The sequence below is a fragment of the Budorcas taxicolor genome, chromosome 10 (genome assembly GCF_023091745.1).
Source record: "Budorcas taxicolor isolate Tak-1 chromosome 10, Takin1.1, whole genome shotgun sequence".
NCBI classification, from domain to species: Eukaryota; Metazoa; Chordata; class Mammalia; order Artiodactyla; family Bovidae; genus Budorcas; species Budorcas taxicolor.
The window spans coordinates 45,670,273-45,686,032 of record NC_068919.1 but is presented as its reverse complement, the minus strand read 5'-3'; the positions used below and the strand labels follow the sequence as shown (position 1 = coordinate 45,686,032).

Below are 15,760 nucleotides of genomic sequence, written 5' to 3'. Positions count from 1 at the left end.
TACCTCCTCTCTCTCCTCCAGTAGTAACTCTTGCCTGTTCACTCAGTGCCCGCCCTGGTATGCCAGCTGTTGTAAAGTGCTACTGTATTTTTCTAGGTGCTGTACTGTAAGATTTTAAATGTTTGTTTTTTGTTTGTATGTATTATTTGTGTAAAAAGTAGTATAAACCTAGTACAGTGCACAGTGCTATATAGTTGATTGTGTTAGTTGGTTACCAAGGCTAACTTTGTTGGAGTTAAAACAAACTGGACTTACAAACACGCTTTTGGAATAGATTTCCTTCATATGTAGGGGGCTTACTATGATTGGGATTTCACTGATGCTCCTGAACTCCTATCTACCCTGACCTTACATCCCAGGTACCATATAGTGTCTCTTTCCTTTGCTAAGCCCACCCAGGCCTGCTCATCACTGAGAACTCTGTATTAAGTGATATCTCAGGTCTTTTGATCACCTAAGCAGCAACACATTATATAAATATATATCATATAAATATGTCATTTTCTGAGCTTGGGTTATTTGGTTAAAACACTGACATACTATTAGAATCATTGTCTGAAGTTCCAAAAGGCAGTGAGTGACCGAAAAAATCCAAGTGTACACAAAGTTAATTCTAACTTGGGTACAATTCTTGACACTTTTAGAGCCTCTGCTCTGGAGGATCTCTTTGAGACTTTTCTCTCTGTATATAAGCACCAGAAGGTTTGGGAATTAATAGGTTACCATGAAGTAATAAGCTTTCTGGGTAACCTTGGGCAAATTACTCAAGCTTTCTAAACCTTGTTTTCCTCCATTCAATCAGCTTAGTCTCAATCTTTGGGATTTTATGGTCAAGTCACTTTTCCTTGTTTGCTTTGGTGTTTGGGGGATTTTTTTTTTTTTCCTTTTGGTCAAGGAAGGTAATTAAAAAAACAAAACAAACAAAACCCTTGGTATCTACATCAGTAATATTCCATAAAATAAAGGACATGTTAACACCAAAAAAAAAAAATAGAAAGACTATAATTTTAGAATGATGGAAAGTTCTTTCAACTAAATGAATTTTAAATCCTATTTTTTAAAAGAGTCACTTCTTTGTTCTTACTGCTCTCATTGTCTTCACACTGGGAAAAGTTTCATCGTGGCAGCCCATGGACACTGTGTTCTAAGCTGCTGTCTAGCTCTAACACCCTGGCATGTTTGTAGTTATATCACATCTCATATGGAGGTTCCCAGCACATGGCCTGACCCTTACGAGATTCCCAGTTAATTTATACTGAGTATGTGAGTCCACACCTCAATCCTCATTTGACCAGTGAGGCCCCCTATCTCCTGATAAAGAAACATTAAAAAAAAAAATCTATCCTGGAGTTTGTGTTGTTGGTTTAGTAGAGATTACATCCAGTTTATGCAAGCACTTTATACTAGGCTACAGTGACACATTTATTCAACTCACGTTGTAGCAGGGATCTGCTCACGATATGTAGCTCCCATTGAAGACTCCATCTAACCTTTTCCTAATTGCTCTGTGATCCCTAGTGTGTTCCCAGACTGTCTAGCAGAGAGCTGCTAGGGAGATCTTCTCAGATAGATCATCGCCTACTGCAGATCCCACCATTTTCTTCATGATTGCAAAGTTCTTCGTTAAATAGGTCCAGCCTGATTCCCACCGCCTCCACAGCCCTCTCCCGTTCCCTGCTCTCACTCTTCCTGTCTTCATTTCTGTTCACCTTGTCTCCTCACCTAGAATATTGTTTGGCAACCAGTGGTGACGGTCGTGGTGGTGGTGGTGGTGAGGATGGGTTGCCTTCCTCATAACCACCATGGACTTGATCACCATCATCATCTTCATTATCACGCTTATCCTTTCCACTCCATTCATGTAGATGGGGTGTCGTCTCAGTTGATCTTTATTACAGCCTTATGATGAGCTTTGAAATTTCCAGTGAAAGATCAGAGGACCAGTTTAAATACCCAGCTTGAGGCCCATTCACAAGTCTTGGAACCAGATTTCAAATCAAGTCTTCTGAGCCAGTAAAATCTCCAGCCCTTCATGGGGCAGACCCCCGACCCACTTCTCTACCCCTTCCCCTCCACACTGATCTCTCAATTCTTGTGGTGCTAGAATCAGATAAACAAGTTCTTCCTATGTTTTCACCTCCTTCTCTTCCCCCAGGTAGATCAGAAGCGAGGGTTCTAGGGTATAGACATCTTTGGGCTACACCGTTCCTAAGAAAGCCCTTTGTGATGGAGGGTCTGTGTCCTCCCCCAGCTCTTTGTTCTCCATTCTGACTTTCCTGCATGTGTCCGCCTCACACCCACCTCCCCGTGTGCTTGAGTGCTGATCCCGCTCCTTGAGACTCCTTCCCCACCTTTTGTGTATGGCAAACTCCTGACCTGGTAAGACTTGACTGGAGGACCATTCCTCCAGACAGCCCTGCCACTCTCCTCCAACTAATGGGGAGCCTCTCCTTGTCTGTGTGCCCTGAGTGACTTGTGTGCACCTCTATCACAGAAGTCCCTATCACAGAAGCTGGGGGATTCTGCTGACTCTGGACCAAAAAACTCAGCAGGCCTCTCCATTTTTTCCAAGTTACTGATTCTGAAAAATGAAGCTCACATTGAACAGGCCTCATGGGCTCTTTTCCTCTCCCCTGTAGCTGGATGAAGGTACTCCTCCAGAACCGAAGGGGACGTTTGTCGACTATCAGACGACGGTGGTTAAATACTCCAAAGCTATCGCGGTAACAGCTCAGGAAATGGTAAGAGGAAAACGGGCTGCTCCGCCACTGCTGGTTGCCCTGTTACCCGCTGCACCACCGGATCTTCAGATCTAGGGTCTGTGGTGGGGAGAGATCAGTTCTCTGTATTTCTAGTTCCTCCCAGGCCGCAGCTTTGTCCCAGTCTGTGGTCTTTCTGGCTGCCTGTGGTCTAGAAGCTCCAGGCTACTGGACACAGGCCACAGTGGACACTTCTCATGAAAAAGCTCCAGATTAAAATGACTGAGAGTTGGGCATGGGGACAGGGGAGCAAAGAAAAGGGAGAAAATGAGGAAATGAGATGGAAGTTGCGAATTACAGAGAAAGAACAAAATCCTGTTTATCTCACAGAAAACTTGAGATGTTTTTAACGATTAAAGTTATAGTACAAGAGAAGGCATTTGGAGACAAAACTGAGATTGTCTGGTGGAATCAAATTTTAATGTTTGGACAGTGCTTATAATGAATAGTACAATATTGACAGTCTTTCAGGCAAAATGAAACACTGGTTATATGAAAAATTTTTTCTCCTGGCAACAGAAAGGCATGTAACTTTTGGAGGTGGCTTTTTTGTTTTGTTTTTTTCTAAAATGTAATGTATTCAAAATTGTATTACTTGGATATTTAGCTGAAAATGGCATTGAGATCCAGTGAATACTATCTTGATAGGTTAAAAAGTTGTACAAGGAAAGAAAAGTATTGTCCTCAAAGCATTAATATGAGGACCTAGTAAGAAAGGTCTTAACTTCTGAAGGCTCAGATGTCACAGGATAAAATTAAGAGATGGCCTCTTAGATGCTGCCACCTAAGCCTGAGTTGCAGGGACCAGACTGGGCCACCGCACGGTCCCTGCCCCACCAAGCCAGGCGCCTCTCTGGATGGTTTTGTCATGCAGTCAAGTGTCCACTAGAGGTTGAGCTTGGACCACAGAGGCTCCCCTGGCGGCAGCTGTTCATTCTTAGAAACTCTGCGGTTGTGCCAGGCTCAATGTTGTTGAAAAGGACTTGGACTGCAGAGGAAGGAACAGTGCCCGTCTCGGCGACGGGGAGAAGGCTGGAGTCGGCCCTGAGCTGGCCCTGCTCAGGAGTGCTTAGGGGCATCATGGCTCAAATCCGGCAGCCCAGGAGCGCTGACTGCTCTGAGCAGGGAGCGCAGCGCAGAAGCGGTGAAAATATCTTCAGTGGCCTCAGGAGTTTCTGGAAGACAGTTTCTCAGCCCACCCGTCTTGACCTTCAGTGTCCACACACCTAAGGAGCCCAGTATTGCTGCTCCTGGGTGGGCTGGCTGGAGCCTTGAGGGGTAAAGAGCCCTGGGGGGTGAGAGCCCCCCAACACTGACAGTCCCCAGGGTCATTGTGCTCCTCATGGCAGGGTCACGTGGAGCAGCTCTGGGCACAGCCTTGTTCTCTCGGCATGCAGTGTGTATTTCCTGCAACCCCACACCTCCACCTGAAAGCCTATGACATTTCCTGGTAAACATGCCCTAGATGGGCCCACGTTCCTGTCCAGCTTGAGTGGTTGTGTAGTCATTTAACAGATTTTTTTTTTCAAGTCCTTTAAAATCAAGGACTTCAAATGCCACAAAGAGTGAGGAAGTATTGTCACCCAGAGTGAGAGAACAGGGGGGACGGAGGGAGGAGGCCTTGGATCCCACAGGGACATGGACACCTGTGTCGGTGGCAGCTTACAACTGCCCTTGTGAGACCTAAGAGGCATTTTTGTCAGAGGTGAAAAAAAAAACTAGAAGCAAGCACGTTAGCTCGGTAGAGTACACTGAGGTGAGTTTTTCTGTGAAGTGGAAGAAAACTATAGAATATCTTCAGAGTAAAAAAAGGCAGACCTTGACCATTTAGGCTACAGTATTCTCCTCATTGAATTTATGACTGAAACATCATTATTCTTCAGAGCAGTGTTATTACAGAGCTGTATTCTGTGAGTTCCTTCCACCAAAACGTTAGACTTACCCATCACTGCAGGCACGATTTCCTGATGATCCTGTCCTCATGCCCTCTCTCGGTGGCATGGCACCTGCTCCTGGGTCCGCAGAGACCAGACCAGCCTGGGAGAGCATACGACCGGGGGTGCGCCCTGCCCAGGGCTGGGCTCCCTTGTGGTTTCTCGGGGGAGCTCCCCTGGTGACCCCGCAGGGCAGGGCTGGTGGAGGCTACCGCTCTCGCCTCCCAGAGAGTGGGCCCCTTGGCCCGGCCTCCGCACTGCACAGCCTGCACCCGAGCATGTCGCCTTGACCCAGCCAGGACCCGCTGGCCTGTCGTGTGGGCTGCAGCATGGGCTTTGCTTGAACTGGGCTCTCCAGCGTCCGGCCCCCACACGCGAGCCACAAGCTTAAAAGTGAATGAGACCCTTTGGCTCCCAGTGGTATTAACACGTGGTTCTCATGCTTCTCTCTGTGTGTCTGTGTGTGTTTGTGTCTTGCTTGTTTTCTTTTTCCAGATGACTAAGTCGGTTACTAACCCGGAGGAGCTGGGAGGACTGGCTTCACAAATGACCAGTGACTATGGGCAACTGGCTCTCCAGGGCCAGCTGGCAGCAGCCACGGCGGAACCAGAGGAGGTCTGCCACCTTAAGTCCCTGTGTTTAGACGCAAACCCACACTAGGGCCCGCTCCCCCGGCCGGGCAATGGCGGGGGTGGGAGGGGTGGGCGGTCTCCATAGCTCAGCTCCACTCCAGAACACCCCACCCCGATAGTTCCCTCTCCTCTGCTGCCAACCCCGCAGGTTCACACCCAGTAGCCCCGCCTGTGTTCCAGGCTCGCTGTGCTTCCTCAGGCTGCTGGGCATAGAGCTGGAGCCACCTGGGGAGGGGTCTTCCAGACAGAAGGACTCTATTGACAGTTTTCTGCCACGTCTCCTGTCCCCCAGCCCATTCCAAGAGCAGGGTGCACATGGCCATTCTCCTCGTACTTCCTGTGCTTGCTTAGCAACCCACTTGATTATTTGTGTATTTTCCAAAGGCTCACAGAAGTATTAGACAAGCCAAGTATGGGATCTACCTGCCCCTCCCTTGAGAAAAACCTGTGTAGCCAGCCTGCTTTTGTGAAACAAAGTCTTGCCCAAATGTTGGTAACTTTTGAAGAACTGGTCCAGATCCTTGTCCTTGGATCCCTGTGGACTTCTTGTCCTTCCCTCCCTGTCTTCCCCAAGCCACTTTCCTTAATGGCCAACACAGACTCACCTTGGAACACGTACATCTGTAGGAGGTTTAAAGAGGCAAAAGATTGACTCCAGAGGCCACTCTCTGAGAGGTCCCATATCTCATACCTCTGAGAAATCAAATGGTCCATTGACCAGCACACAGGGTGGGTAGAACTCTGGGGCCCCTGATTACCCCCGAATCAGTGTTAAACACATGGAAGGGGCCTGACCCAGTGCGTGGCCCCCTAGAGAAAGACAGACCAGCTTGCAGTAAAGAATAGTGGAGTGAATTTCAGGGACCAGGGACAACAAGGTAACGATATCCATGGGATTCTGAGATGTACCAGGCTGTCAAGGCAGAAGGTTGTGACTGGTCTTCCCTTCTCCTTTCGATGACAGTCAGTGTCCCCAAGTTACTGTTTCTCCTGGGAGTCAGGTCTAAGCATGTCTTCACCAAGACTCCCAGTGACACTACCGAAGTGAAGACCCAGAACCAAATCACTTTCTAACGTGTGTTGTAACAATGCATGTAAATGGAAGTATCACATATATATGTACTTGCATACATATATATCCAGCATGGGATGACTTTAGTTTCTAACAGTGCCTGCGTTTTGAGATTTTAGGATGATTGATTGAGTTTTTAGACTGCAGCATGAATAATTCTATTTGCCATGAGTCTGTCAAGTCACTATCAGGAAAGAAAAATGGTCAGAGACCCACATAAGATTCTGTTCATTTCTTTACACAGGCCCATCATTTAAAAAACAAAAAACAGAACCCCCCCCCCACCCCGTAGTAAGAGCAACTGGACTCATAATTCATTTGATGAACATGCAATTTTGAATTTCATACACAAGCATAAGGGAACTTCTGTTACAGTAAGGGAAAGCTTGGTTGGACAAAAGGAAGAAGTGTTTGGCTTTTCGAGAGGACTGAAAACTAAAAGAGACTATGATTGTGGGGGGAGGTTTGGTTTGGATCGCTTGTCTCTAGGAATCTTTAAAGATGGAATTTCCATGATTTTTCTTTGGTTAGTTTCAGTTCAGTTCAGTTCAGTTCAGTTGCTCAGTCGTGTCCGACTCTTTGCGACCCCATGAATTGCAGCACTCCAGGCCTCCCTGTCCATCACCAACTCCCAGAGTTTCAGTGCTAGCCTAAACAGCATTGCTGAGTGAAGACCTCGTGATCTATAGAACGCATTCACATCTGAGTTCTTATGAGCTAGCAATCCCACCCTGTGTATGAAGCAAACAGTTTTCTAATTGCAGCCCAGACCACTGAAACAAAATAGGCCAGGAAAAAAATTGCATTGCTAAAAGCAAAGCAGCAAGTTCCTTTACATCCTGGCCCTGCCTTTGCGGCAGCTGACGTTTCCATTAAGGTTTCCCCTGTTCACCATTACATCTTGAGATGTGTTTTACATTCCAGACACACGAGCAGTGTGACCTGGAGCGCAGAGGGGCAGAGAGAATATAAAATTACCAGTGGCTTGCTAAAGGAAAATTCTTTGTGTGCATTTGCCAGACATATTTGGGGGAAAACTGAGAAGGCTAGGAGATCCCTGAAGCAATGTAGTTTTTTTCCCCAAGACTGTGGAATTATGTGTATACCCAAGAGAACCCCACATCACAGCATGTGAAAATATTTATATCCAGGGCAAGTAAGAAGCTGCCCCCTTCACTGCGGGCCTGCAGTCTGCTCTGCCGAGTCAGCATTTCGGGCTTTTCCAGAATGTGACAATGACAGGAAAAGTCCTGGCTCTGCCCTCTGAACATCAAGCCGGAGCTTTGTATCTGCTAGTTTTTCCATGGAAAATTCAAAACTTTTGCTAACATCACTGCAATAACTTCTCCAGAAAAGTTAAAACCCTCTGGCAGCTTGGCATTTTATGATGTACTTCCTCTTTTTAAAGGGACTTCCCTTTAAAAAGCTCAGATGTTAAAGAATCTGCCTCCAATGCAGGAGACCCAGGGGAAGATTCTCTGGAGAAGGGAATGGCAATCCAGTATTCTTGCCTGGAGAATCCCACGGACAGAGGAGCCTGGCGGGCTGCAGTCCATGAGGTTGCAAAGAGGCACAACAGAGCAACTAACACTACCCTGCTACTACACTTCCTCGTTTTAAAAAAAGAAGGAAAAAGATATATCCCGTGAGCCACTGGCTTCTAAACGTAAATACTGGGGAAAGGTTTAGTGATGATGGTGCCGTGTCTGAGAGCACGTTGCTGTAACCACTCGTAACACTGGGTGTCTTAAAAGCTGGCAGGAACATTTGTCAAGAGCCTGTGGTGAGAACCACAGCCCTCTCCCCCAGGTGGGATGGGCGTCCACTCTAGACGTCCCTAAAACTTTCCACTCCAAGGCACACTTTCTGTAGGTGGGAAAGCAGTGCCCTGCACATGCTGGTTTTCCCTGCCATGTTTTCTGTCTCAGGAGAAACTGTAGTTTGTCAGATAACATCCATTACTGCCTTTCCAACTTCCACAAGCTCTCCCAGGCAAATTATACTTGACCTGGTTTCCGATGTAATTGATCTTGAAGCCTGAGAAAAATCTGTACGTTTTGTTTAGTTTGAGGCAGTAAAAGATGATGGATCAGTGTTTCTTAGGCTCCCTCCAATTGAAATGAGAGCCAGAACTTCATGAAAGCCAGGCTTCTAATTTCCCGCAAGGCACAAAACCAGGAGACAATCTTCTCCATTTTACTTTTATTTGGGCAGGATGGGGAATTGAGGGTTTTTCTTGAGGTTTAAGTATTGCTTGACTCAAGTTGCCAATTTCAAACTCCAAGTTTTATGTCTTAGAGCAACATTCCTTTATAATAAACACTGGCGGTGAGTTGGATCACTGTGGGGGTAGAAGGTGGAAGGGGTTAGTGCTGTTTGCTGAGAAGTTTAGTGTTGCTTTGAGAAGCTTAGCATTTGTAAAGCCCTTATCTGCAACAGCCTTTCAAAATGTGTTCCCTTCTACGATGTTCCTCCAGCAGTACAAAACATCCTGTGAAATTGCAGTACCATTGAGTGTGTTGATTCCGGTGTCCTTCACTAACCCATGCGCCCATGGAGACAGATAGGAATATGCGAACCGTTTATCCAATCCATACAGCACAGATCCTGTGATGGGCTCTGGCCCATCTTCCCTGAACTGCAGTGTGTAAGGCGAGAATCATTCGCCCTTCCCATTTCATAGATAAGCAAACCAAGGAGACTCAGGGAACACTGAGAAATGCCCAGGACCACACAGCTGCAACAGTTCGTGTTAAACCCACCCTCCTTTTAAAATTTGACTTACTTATGACTGCACTGGGTCTTCATTGCTGCACGCGGGCTTTCTCTAATTGCAGTGAGGGGCCACTCTGTAGGTGCAATGAGCAGCCTTCTCATTTCTCTGCCTTCTCTTGTTGAAAATAAGGGCTCCAGGTGCACGGGCTTAGTTGCCCGGCAACATGTGGAATCTTCCCGGAGCAGGGATCGAACCCGTGTCCTCGATATTGGCAGGGGGATTCTTAACCACTGAACCACCAGGGAAGTCCGAAGCCCCGTTTTTAAATAACTTTTTGGACTAAGTGAATGTTTCAAGTATAATAAGAAGGTAACAAGTTACTGTGTAGATAGAAAAGTCAGGATTCGAACCCAGGTTTATTGGGAATCACAGTTTGTGCTCTTTGCCCTGCACCAGGCTACAGAAGATAGTCATGTGATCTAGCACAGACCCAAACTCCAGGACCAAGCCCAGGGTTGACTAAGGACTCCAAAGCTTTTCTGTTGTTGAATTCATTTGGTCTCATCCCTTTGCTTTCTGGTGCTGGACTTCCTTGGGCTTCCTAACTGAAATTTCCCACTGGTGACCACTGCCAGCTCCATAGCTGTATTTAGAGGATTGCTTGCTACAAACATGATGTCATCTCCAGGAAGCAGGCTGAACGCCAGGACTTTGGGGGTGTTTTTATAGCACCGCCTTCTGAGGGGGCTAAGAGAACATGAGTGGGTCGTGGTGGCGGAGGTTAAGGGGGTGTCTTTCCACCATTTATCATGTCAGCCCGTAGATTTCAGGTTTGGAATGGCTCAGGAGTGGGTGCCGCCTCCTTCCCACCCCTACGTGACTGGGGAGTGATTTCAGTGGCCTGTGGTTGTCCCAGGGCCCTGTCATTCTGCAAACAGAAAGCCCAGGCTAGGCTCTGTGCAGGGAGCAGGAGGGGTGCCTGGAGAAGGCTCTTCTGAAAACCAGGTCTTTTCTGGCACAGTAGCCTCATACCACATTCTCTAGAAACCCCACGCAGCTGGTGCTCTGGAATTCTGCACATGTTTGACGAGTTTCCCTTTTTAAACATACACTGCCACCCCCCCCCCCCAGCCCCCGCCGCCCCGGGCCTTGCCCTGGGGCATGGGTGGTTTTGTGCTGGCTTCTGGCTGGCATGGCGTCTGCTCTGTCTGGGGTGGTCAGGTATCTGTAAGAAAATGCTCCCCTTTTGCTTTATGCACAGGCCAGTATCCTCCGCACCATGCAACCAGGGCAAAATATAGAAACAAGTCGGTGGCCAAGGCTGTAACTGGCCTTTATAATCCCACCATTGGATCACTTAGCCTCAACTGTTGACTATTTAGGCCAAGAATATAAATTTTAACTCCAAAGAAAGAGTATAGTAATAACAAGTTCCTTAAGTTTTAGATGTTGAGTTTCCATGAAAGATTTTGTTGGGGAGTGGGAAAGAGTTCTGCTAAGTGGAAAAAAAAATCAAATTAGAAAAACAGTGATCTAATGAACAGTGCACCGTGCTTGGGATGAAAGACTTAGATTGTCATTTGGCTTTGTGAGGGATTGGCTGTGTGATCTTGGGCTAATCACAGCACTTCTCTGGGCCTCAGTCTCCTCATCTGTAAAATGGGAAGACTGAACTCATAAGGTCTTTTTTTATTGTGAAAGTCTGTGATTGTTTCTTTCTCCATCCCCCTACTTGACTTCCCTGTTAGTATCTTGCCCTTGAAGACCTGTGCTCATCCTTGACAGCAGAGCTCTTACCTTTGGGTTCGCTCTCTTTTCTTTTTAATTGTAAACTGTATTTATTCATCTATTTTTGGCTGTGCTGGGTCTTCTTTGCTACACACAGGCTTTCTCTTGTGGTGGCGCACTGGCTTCTCTTGTTGCAGAGCATGGGCTCTAGGGCTCAGCAGTTGTGGCGCACAGGTTTAGTTGCTCCTTGGCGTGTGGAATCTTCCTGGACCAAGGATTGAACCTGTGTCTCCTGCATTGGCAGGCAGATTTTTAACCACTGGGCCACCAGGGAAGTCCCTTGCTCTGACTCTTGGGAACTTAGGGTTACACCATATGGGTCTGAAAAGCCTCTAGAGCCAGCCTGAGAATAGTCTTTACTGGGGCATCCCCCTGCTTCAGCTTGACCTTATGTTTAAACCAGCAGACATGCCCAGCAAACAGATGCACTTCAATGGCATTGCCACTGTGTGGGCTGAATTCAAGCCTCTCTCGTTCTCAGTGGTGACCCTGATGCTGCACTAGTCCAGATGTGTTTTCAGAGCCGTCTGATTGCACGATCCTGGCCTGATGCTCATGCCTCATTCCTTGTGGAGACGGTCAGCAAGAAGCCCTGCCTAATTACAGAGCTTTTGTAGCACCTGCTCATGTGTGATTAGAAGACACCCCAAAGAGCAGAAGCTCACTTCCTAGGCAGGAGAATGCATTACAAATGGATTTAAACATCCTTTGGGCCTCAGAGGGTTACGGGAATAACATTTTCCCCTGAAAGCATTATGTCTCTCTATAACAGAGTGAGCAGTTGCAGCCTCCTCACTGCCCAGAATCGCCCTTTCTTAAACTCTGACACATGGGATGATGTTGGAAGACTGCATCCAGGTAGCTCAAATTCCCAGGTGTGTGAGTTCCCAGGTTTTACTCATAAAACCTGGACTCTCTGAGTAACTCCTCTTGAGAGATGCTGGAAGGATAAGCACCCAGCTTCTAATTATTGTGGATTTTTTTTTTTAAATAACTCTTAGCTTAGGGGTATTTTGTTCTGTGTTCCTTTGCTTACCTGGGCTGTATTGATCAGACCGAAATGGGGATTGTGAAACGAAGCCAGAAAAATGCGAGCTTTGGGAGACTGTTTGCTGTTGTTCAGTCGCTGAGTTTTGTGCAGCTCTTGGATCCCGTGGACTGTAACACACCAGGCTCCTCTGTCCTCCTCTATCTCCCAGAGTTTGTTCAGATTCGTGTCCACTGAGTCAGTGATGCTATCTAACCATCTCCTCCTCTGTCACTCCCTTCTCCTTTGCCTTCAGTCTTTCCCAGTATCAGGGTCTTGTCCAATGAGTTGGCTCTTTGCATCAGGTGGCCAAAGTATTGGAGTTTCGGCTTCAGCATCAGTCCTTCCCGTGAATATTCAGGGTTGATTTTTAAGATTGACTGGTTTGATCTCCCTGCTGTCCAAGGGACTCTCAAAAGTCTTCTCCAGCCCTGCATTTCAAAAGCATCAATCCTTTGGCACTCAGCCTTCTTTAGGGCCCAGCTCTCCCATCCATACATGACTGCTAGAAAAACCATAGTTGGGAAGTGGAGGTGGAATTTATTACACCACAAAGAGACAGCTGGCACCTTATCCATAGTGGAGCTTATTTGGCCTTTTTTAAGCAAATTACCATTTCTGATCACACAACGTAGGGGTCATAAAAAGCATGCACGCCTGCTGGCCCAGCAGCTCTAAAAGTGTGACTTTTTACGGAAACGTCAACCTGGCTTGCTGGAAAGGAAGCCTGGGCCCAGCATGGCTGCTCTTGCTCCGTGGTACAGCTGAGGAAAAAAGGCGTTCTGGTTGGTAAACACAGTAATTTTGTAAGAATCTGAACCCTTTAAAATATGCTTTATACTAAAGCTGTATATTCTGAACTTCTAATTACCCTCTCCAGGCTTTTGTGAGGAATCAATGAAATTAAATGCCTTGCCTACTTCAAAGAGGCCCTGACACACAGGAAGGGCTCAATAAACATGGGTTGAATGAATAATCCCACAGAGTTCATCTAATTAACATTCTTACCTAGTGGCTCAGGATACAGATAAGCAATGCAGCAGAAAAGGTAACAAATATCACCCAGCTTGCTTACTGGGGACTGTGGGCATTTTACAGTCTCTAAAAAGGGAAGCAAACCCAACCAAATTCCATAGTTCACCAAACACAGGCTCCTAATAGCAGTGGAATTTTCCTAGCCAGGCTCCCCTAGGACATAGGAGAAATTTTCCACGGAGGGAAGATCTCGACGGCAGGGCCATCATACTTTGCCTCCCCACCCCGGACTTGCCTCCACAGATCGGCTTCCAGATTCGCACTCGGGTACAGGACCTGGGTCACGGCTGCATCTTCCTGGTGCAGAAGGCGGGGGCCCTCCAGGTGTGCCCCACGGACAGCTACACCAAGAGGGAGCTGATCGAGTGTGCCCGCGCTGTCACAGAGAAGGTAAGGAGCAGCCCTCAGGCCAGGCAGGCATGATGACACCCAGCTGTGCCTAGGCACAGACCAGGCAACCAAGCCCAAAACCAGCCGGCCTGGTCAGGTCCAGATGTCTTCCCTCCCACACAGGGTCTCCCCAGGGCAGCTGGGGGTGATCCATCGTCCTGAGAAGCTGGGGGACTGTCCCACCGAGGTCAGGGCTCTAGTGGTCACCTTGATGGGCTCTCCTATGGACAGACTGGTCAGACCACGTCCAAGTCACAGTCAGCGCCAGGACCTCTCCTGAAGCCCCTGGGGCCATTGTGGCCCCCACCCTCCCTTTTCAGGGAGGCTCCCAAGTGCTGAGACTAGGTAAGAAGGATCCACATCTCCTCTTGTGTAACCTGTTTATTTCCAGAGGAGACAGTGCAGTGAAAAGGGTTAAGCCCCCCAAGGTCACATGGTGGGGAAGGGGAACAGGAGCCACAGGACATTTCCTGACTCTGGGCAGCTGTTTGTAGAGACAGACTCTCATAGCAGAGAGCATAGGGCTCAGCTAAGCCACTTCCCCCTGCCACACCTCGATTTCCTTGTCAGTCAAGGGAGGATGAAGAAGGAGACGATCTGGCCCAGGGGTTGTGCAGGTTATATACAGAGATTAGTGTCAAAGAGCTTGGCACCATGCCAGGCACACCATTCAAGGTTTGATTGATTTCAACCACTGTTCCTCAACTCTGTTCTCCAACACCCCTTCTTCTAGGAGGTTTTCCCTGGTTCACAGCACCCCGTTCTGAATGTCCCTCCCTCCTGCAGTTTGCTGATGGTTTTGCTTGGCTGGTTTCTTGGAGTTATTTTTCAGGGCCGCTGCTGTACAGGCCGCGTGAGGTGCCGGCAGCATCACCCGTGCTTAGCGGGTGTTGCCCTCTCCTTCGCTTGGGTTGCAGGACAGAGAGCTCCGCATTGTTGAGAAGCTTGGCAGCAGGACTTGAGGGGTGCACAGGGGACCCTTCTCTGGAAGCTGCCGGGACAGAGGCTCCTCTGTCCGTGGTCTCTCACCGTGGTCAGGCATCGGTCTCCCGCAGCCCACAGGACTATCCAGGCTTCCCCAGGACAAGGAAATAAATCTCTCAGCTCGAGGAAGGCATTCTCCCTCCTTTGAAAGCCCTTCCTGTTGTTGAAGTTACTCCTGCCAAGTTCCCCTGTAGAAGACTTTGGAATAGGAGCATGAAGGAGGGGAGAAGGGGGTCCAAGTTGCGAGGTGCCAGTGAGCATGGCCATGCAGCCTGATCTTCCTGAGCTGGCCTCCCTCCATCTTGCTGCTTCTCCAAGCAGAGTACCCCTGACTCAGGATGCCAGGAGAGGGATGAGAGGCAGGGAGTTGGCTTGTTCAGAGTATCTAGCCTTACGGGTAGATTCCTGCTGCATCTCCCTGCCCTCCCATCTCCACCCAGCATCATCCTTACCTGCCTAGGTATGTCTGTGATCATCCCCAGCCAGGAGGACAGACCCATAAGAGGAAGACAGCAGGTGGGTGGAGAAGGAAGGAGGGGGCTGGTGTGGCAGGAACATGGGGGGAGGCCTGGGAGATAGGAGGTGGTTGTGAAGGGAGCTCAGCTCCTCTACCGTGGTAGAGGAGCCATTCCCAGGGCTGGGGCAGACCCAGCTTGCCTTGTGGGGGAGATGTCTCTAGAAGCATAAGGGTGTGCTGGTGGCAGGTGGTGGCGCAGGAGGGTGGTGGAGTGGAGAGGTTAAAGGAAGGCATCCTCTTTGGGCTCCAGCCCCTCTGGGGTCCACTCGAGAATTTCTAGTCAAGAGGCAGCCAAGGGAAGGAGTGACAAGTGTCAGCTGAGAGCTTGTTGTTGTTGTTCAGTTGCCCAGTTGTGTCCGACCCTTTGTGACCCCATGGACTACAGCACACCAGGCCTCTCTGACCCTCACCATCTCCCGAAGTTTGCCCAAGTTCATGTCCATTGCATCAGTGATGCCATCCAGCCATCTTATCCTCTGACACCCCTTCTCCTTCTGCCCTCAATCTTTCCCATTCCAATGAGTCGGCTGTTCGCATCAAATGACCAAAATACTGGAGCTTCTGCATCAGTCCCTCCAACAAGTATTCAGGGTTGATTTCCCTTAAGATTGACTGGTTTGATCTCCTTACAGCCCAGTGGACTGGCAGGAGTCTTCTCCAGCACCATCTAGTAAACCCTTATTACATGCCAAGTACTTTATATGCATCTTCCCCCACTTATTCCTCCCATCGGCCTTGACTGGTAAGAAGTAATAGCCCCCTTTTCCAGATGAGGAAACTGAGACTTAGAGAGGTGAAACCCTGCCCAAGGTGGTGCCACCAGCAATGGCAGCGCTAAGTCAGGCAGGCTGCTGGATCCAAACTGCTGGCAACCCCAAGCCATACTGACTCCCAGAGAGAAAATTC

At 48.3% G+C, this 15,760-nt stretch overlaps 1 protein-coding gene across 2 annotated transcripts in view; it reads left to right on the top strand.

Moving 5' to 3' along the window:
* TLN2 (talin 2) overlaps positions 1–15,760 on the top strand; it is a 499,959-nt gene that overhangs the window by 431,284 nt on the left and 52,915 nt on the right. The window contains exons 44-46 of one of the 2 annotated variants that reach the window (XM_052646965.1): positions 2,640–2,741; positions 5,189–5,308; positions 13,207–13,353. In XM_052646965.1, coding sequence (XP_052502925.1) covers positions 2,640–2,741; positions 5,189–5,308; positions 13,207–13,353 — 369 coding nt within the window. The remainder of the gene's footprint in view (positions 1–2,639; positions 2,742–5,188; positions 5,309–13,206; positions 13,354–15,760) is intronic. The other variant, XM_052646966.1, reaches the window with a different exon arrangement.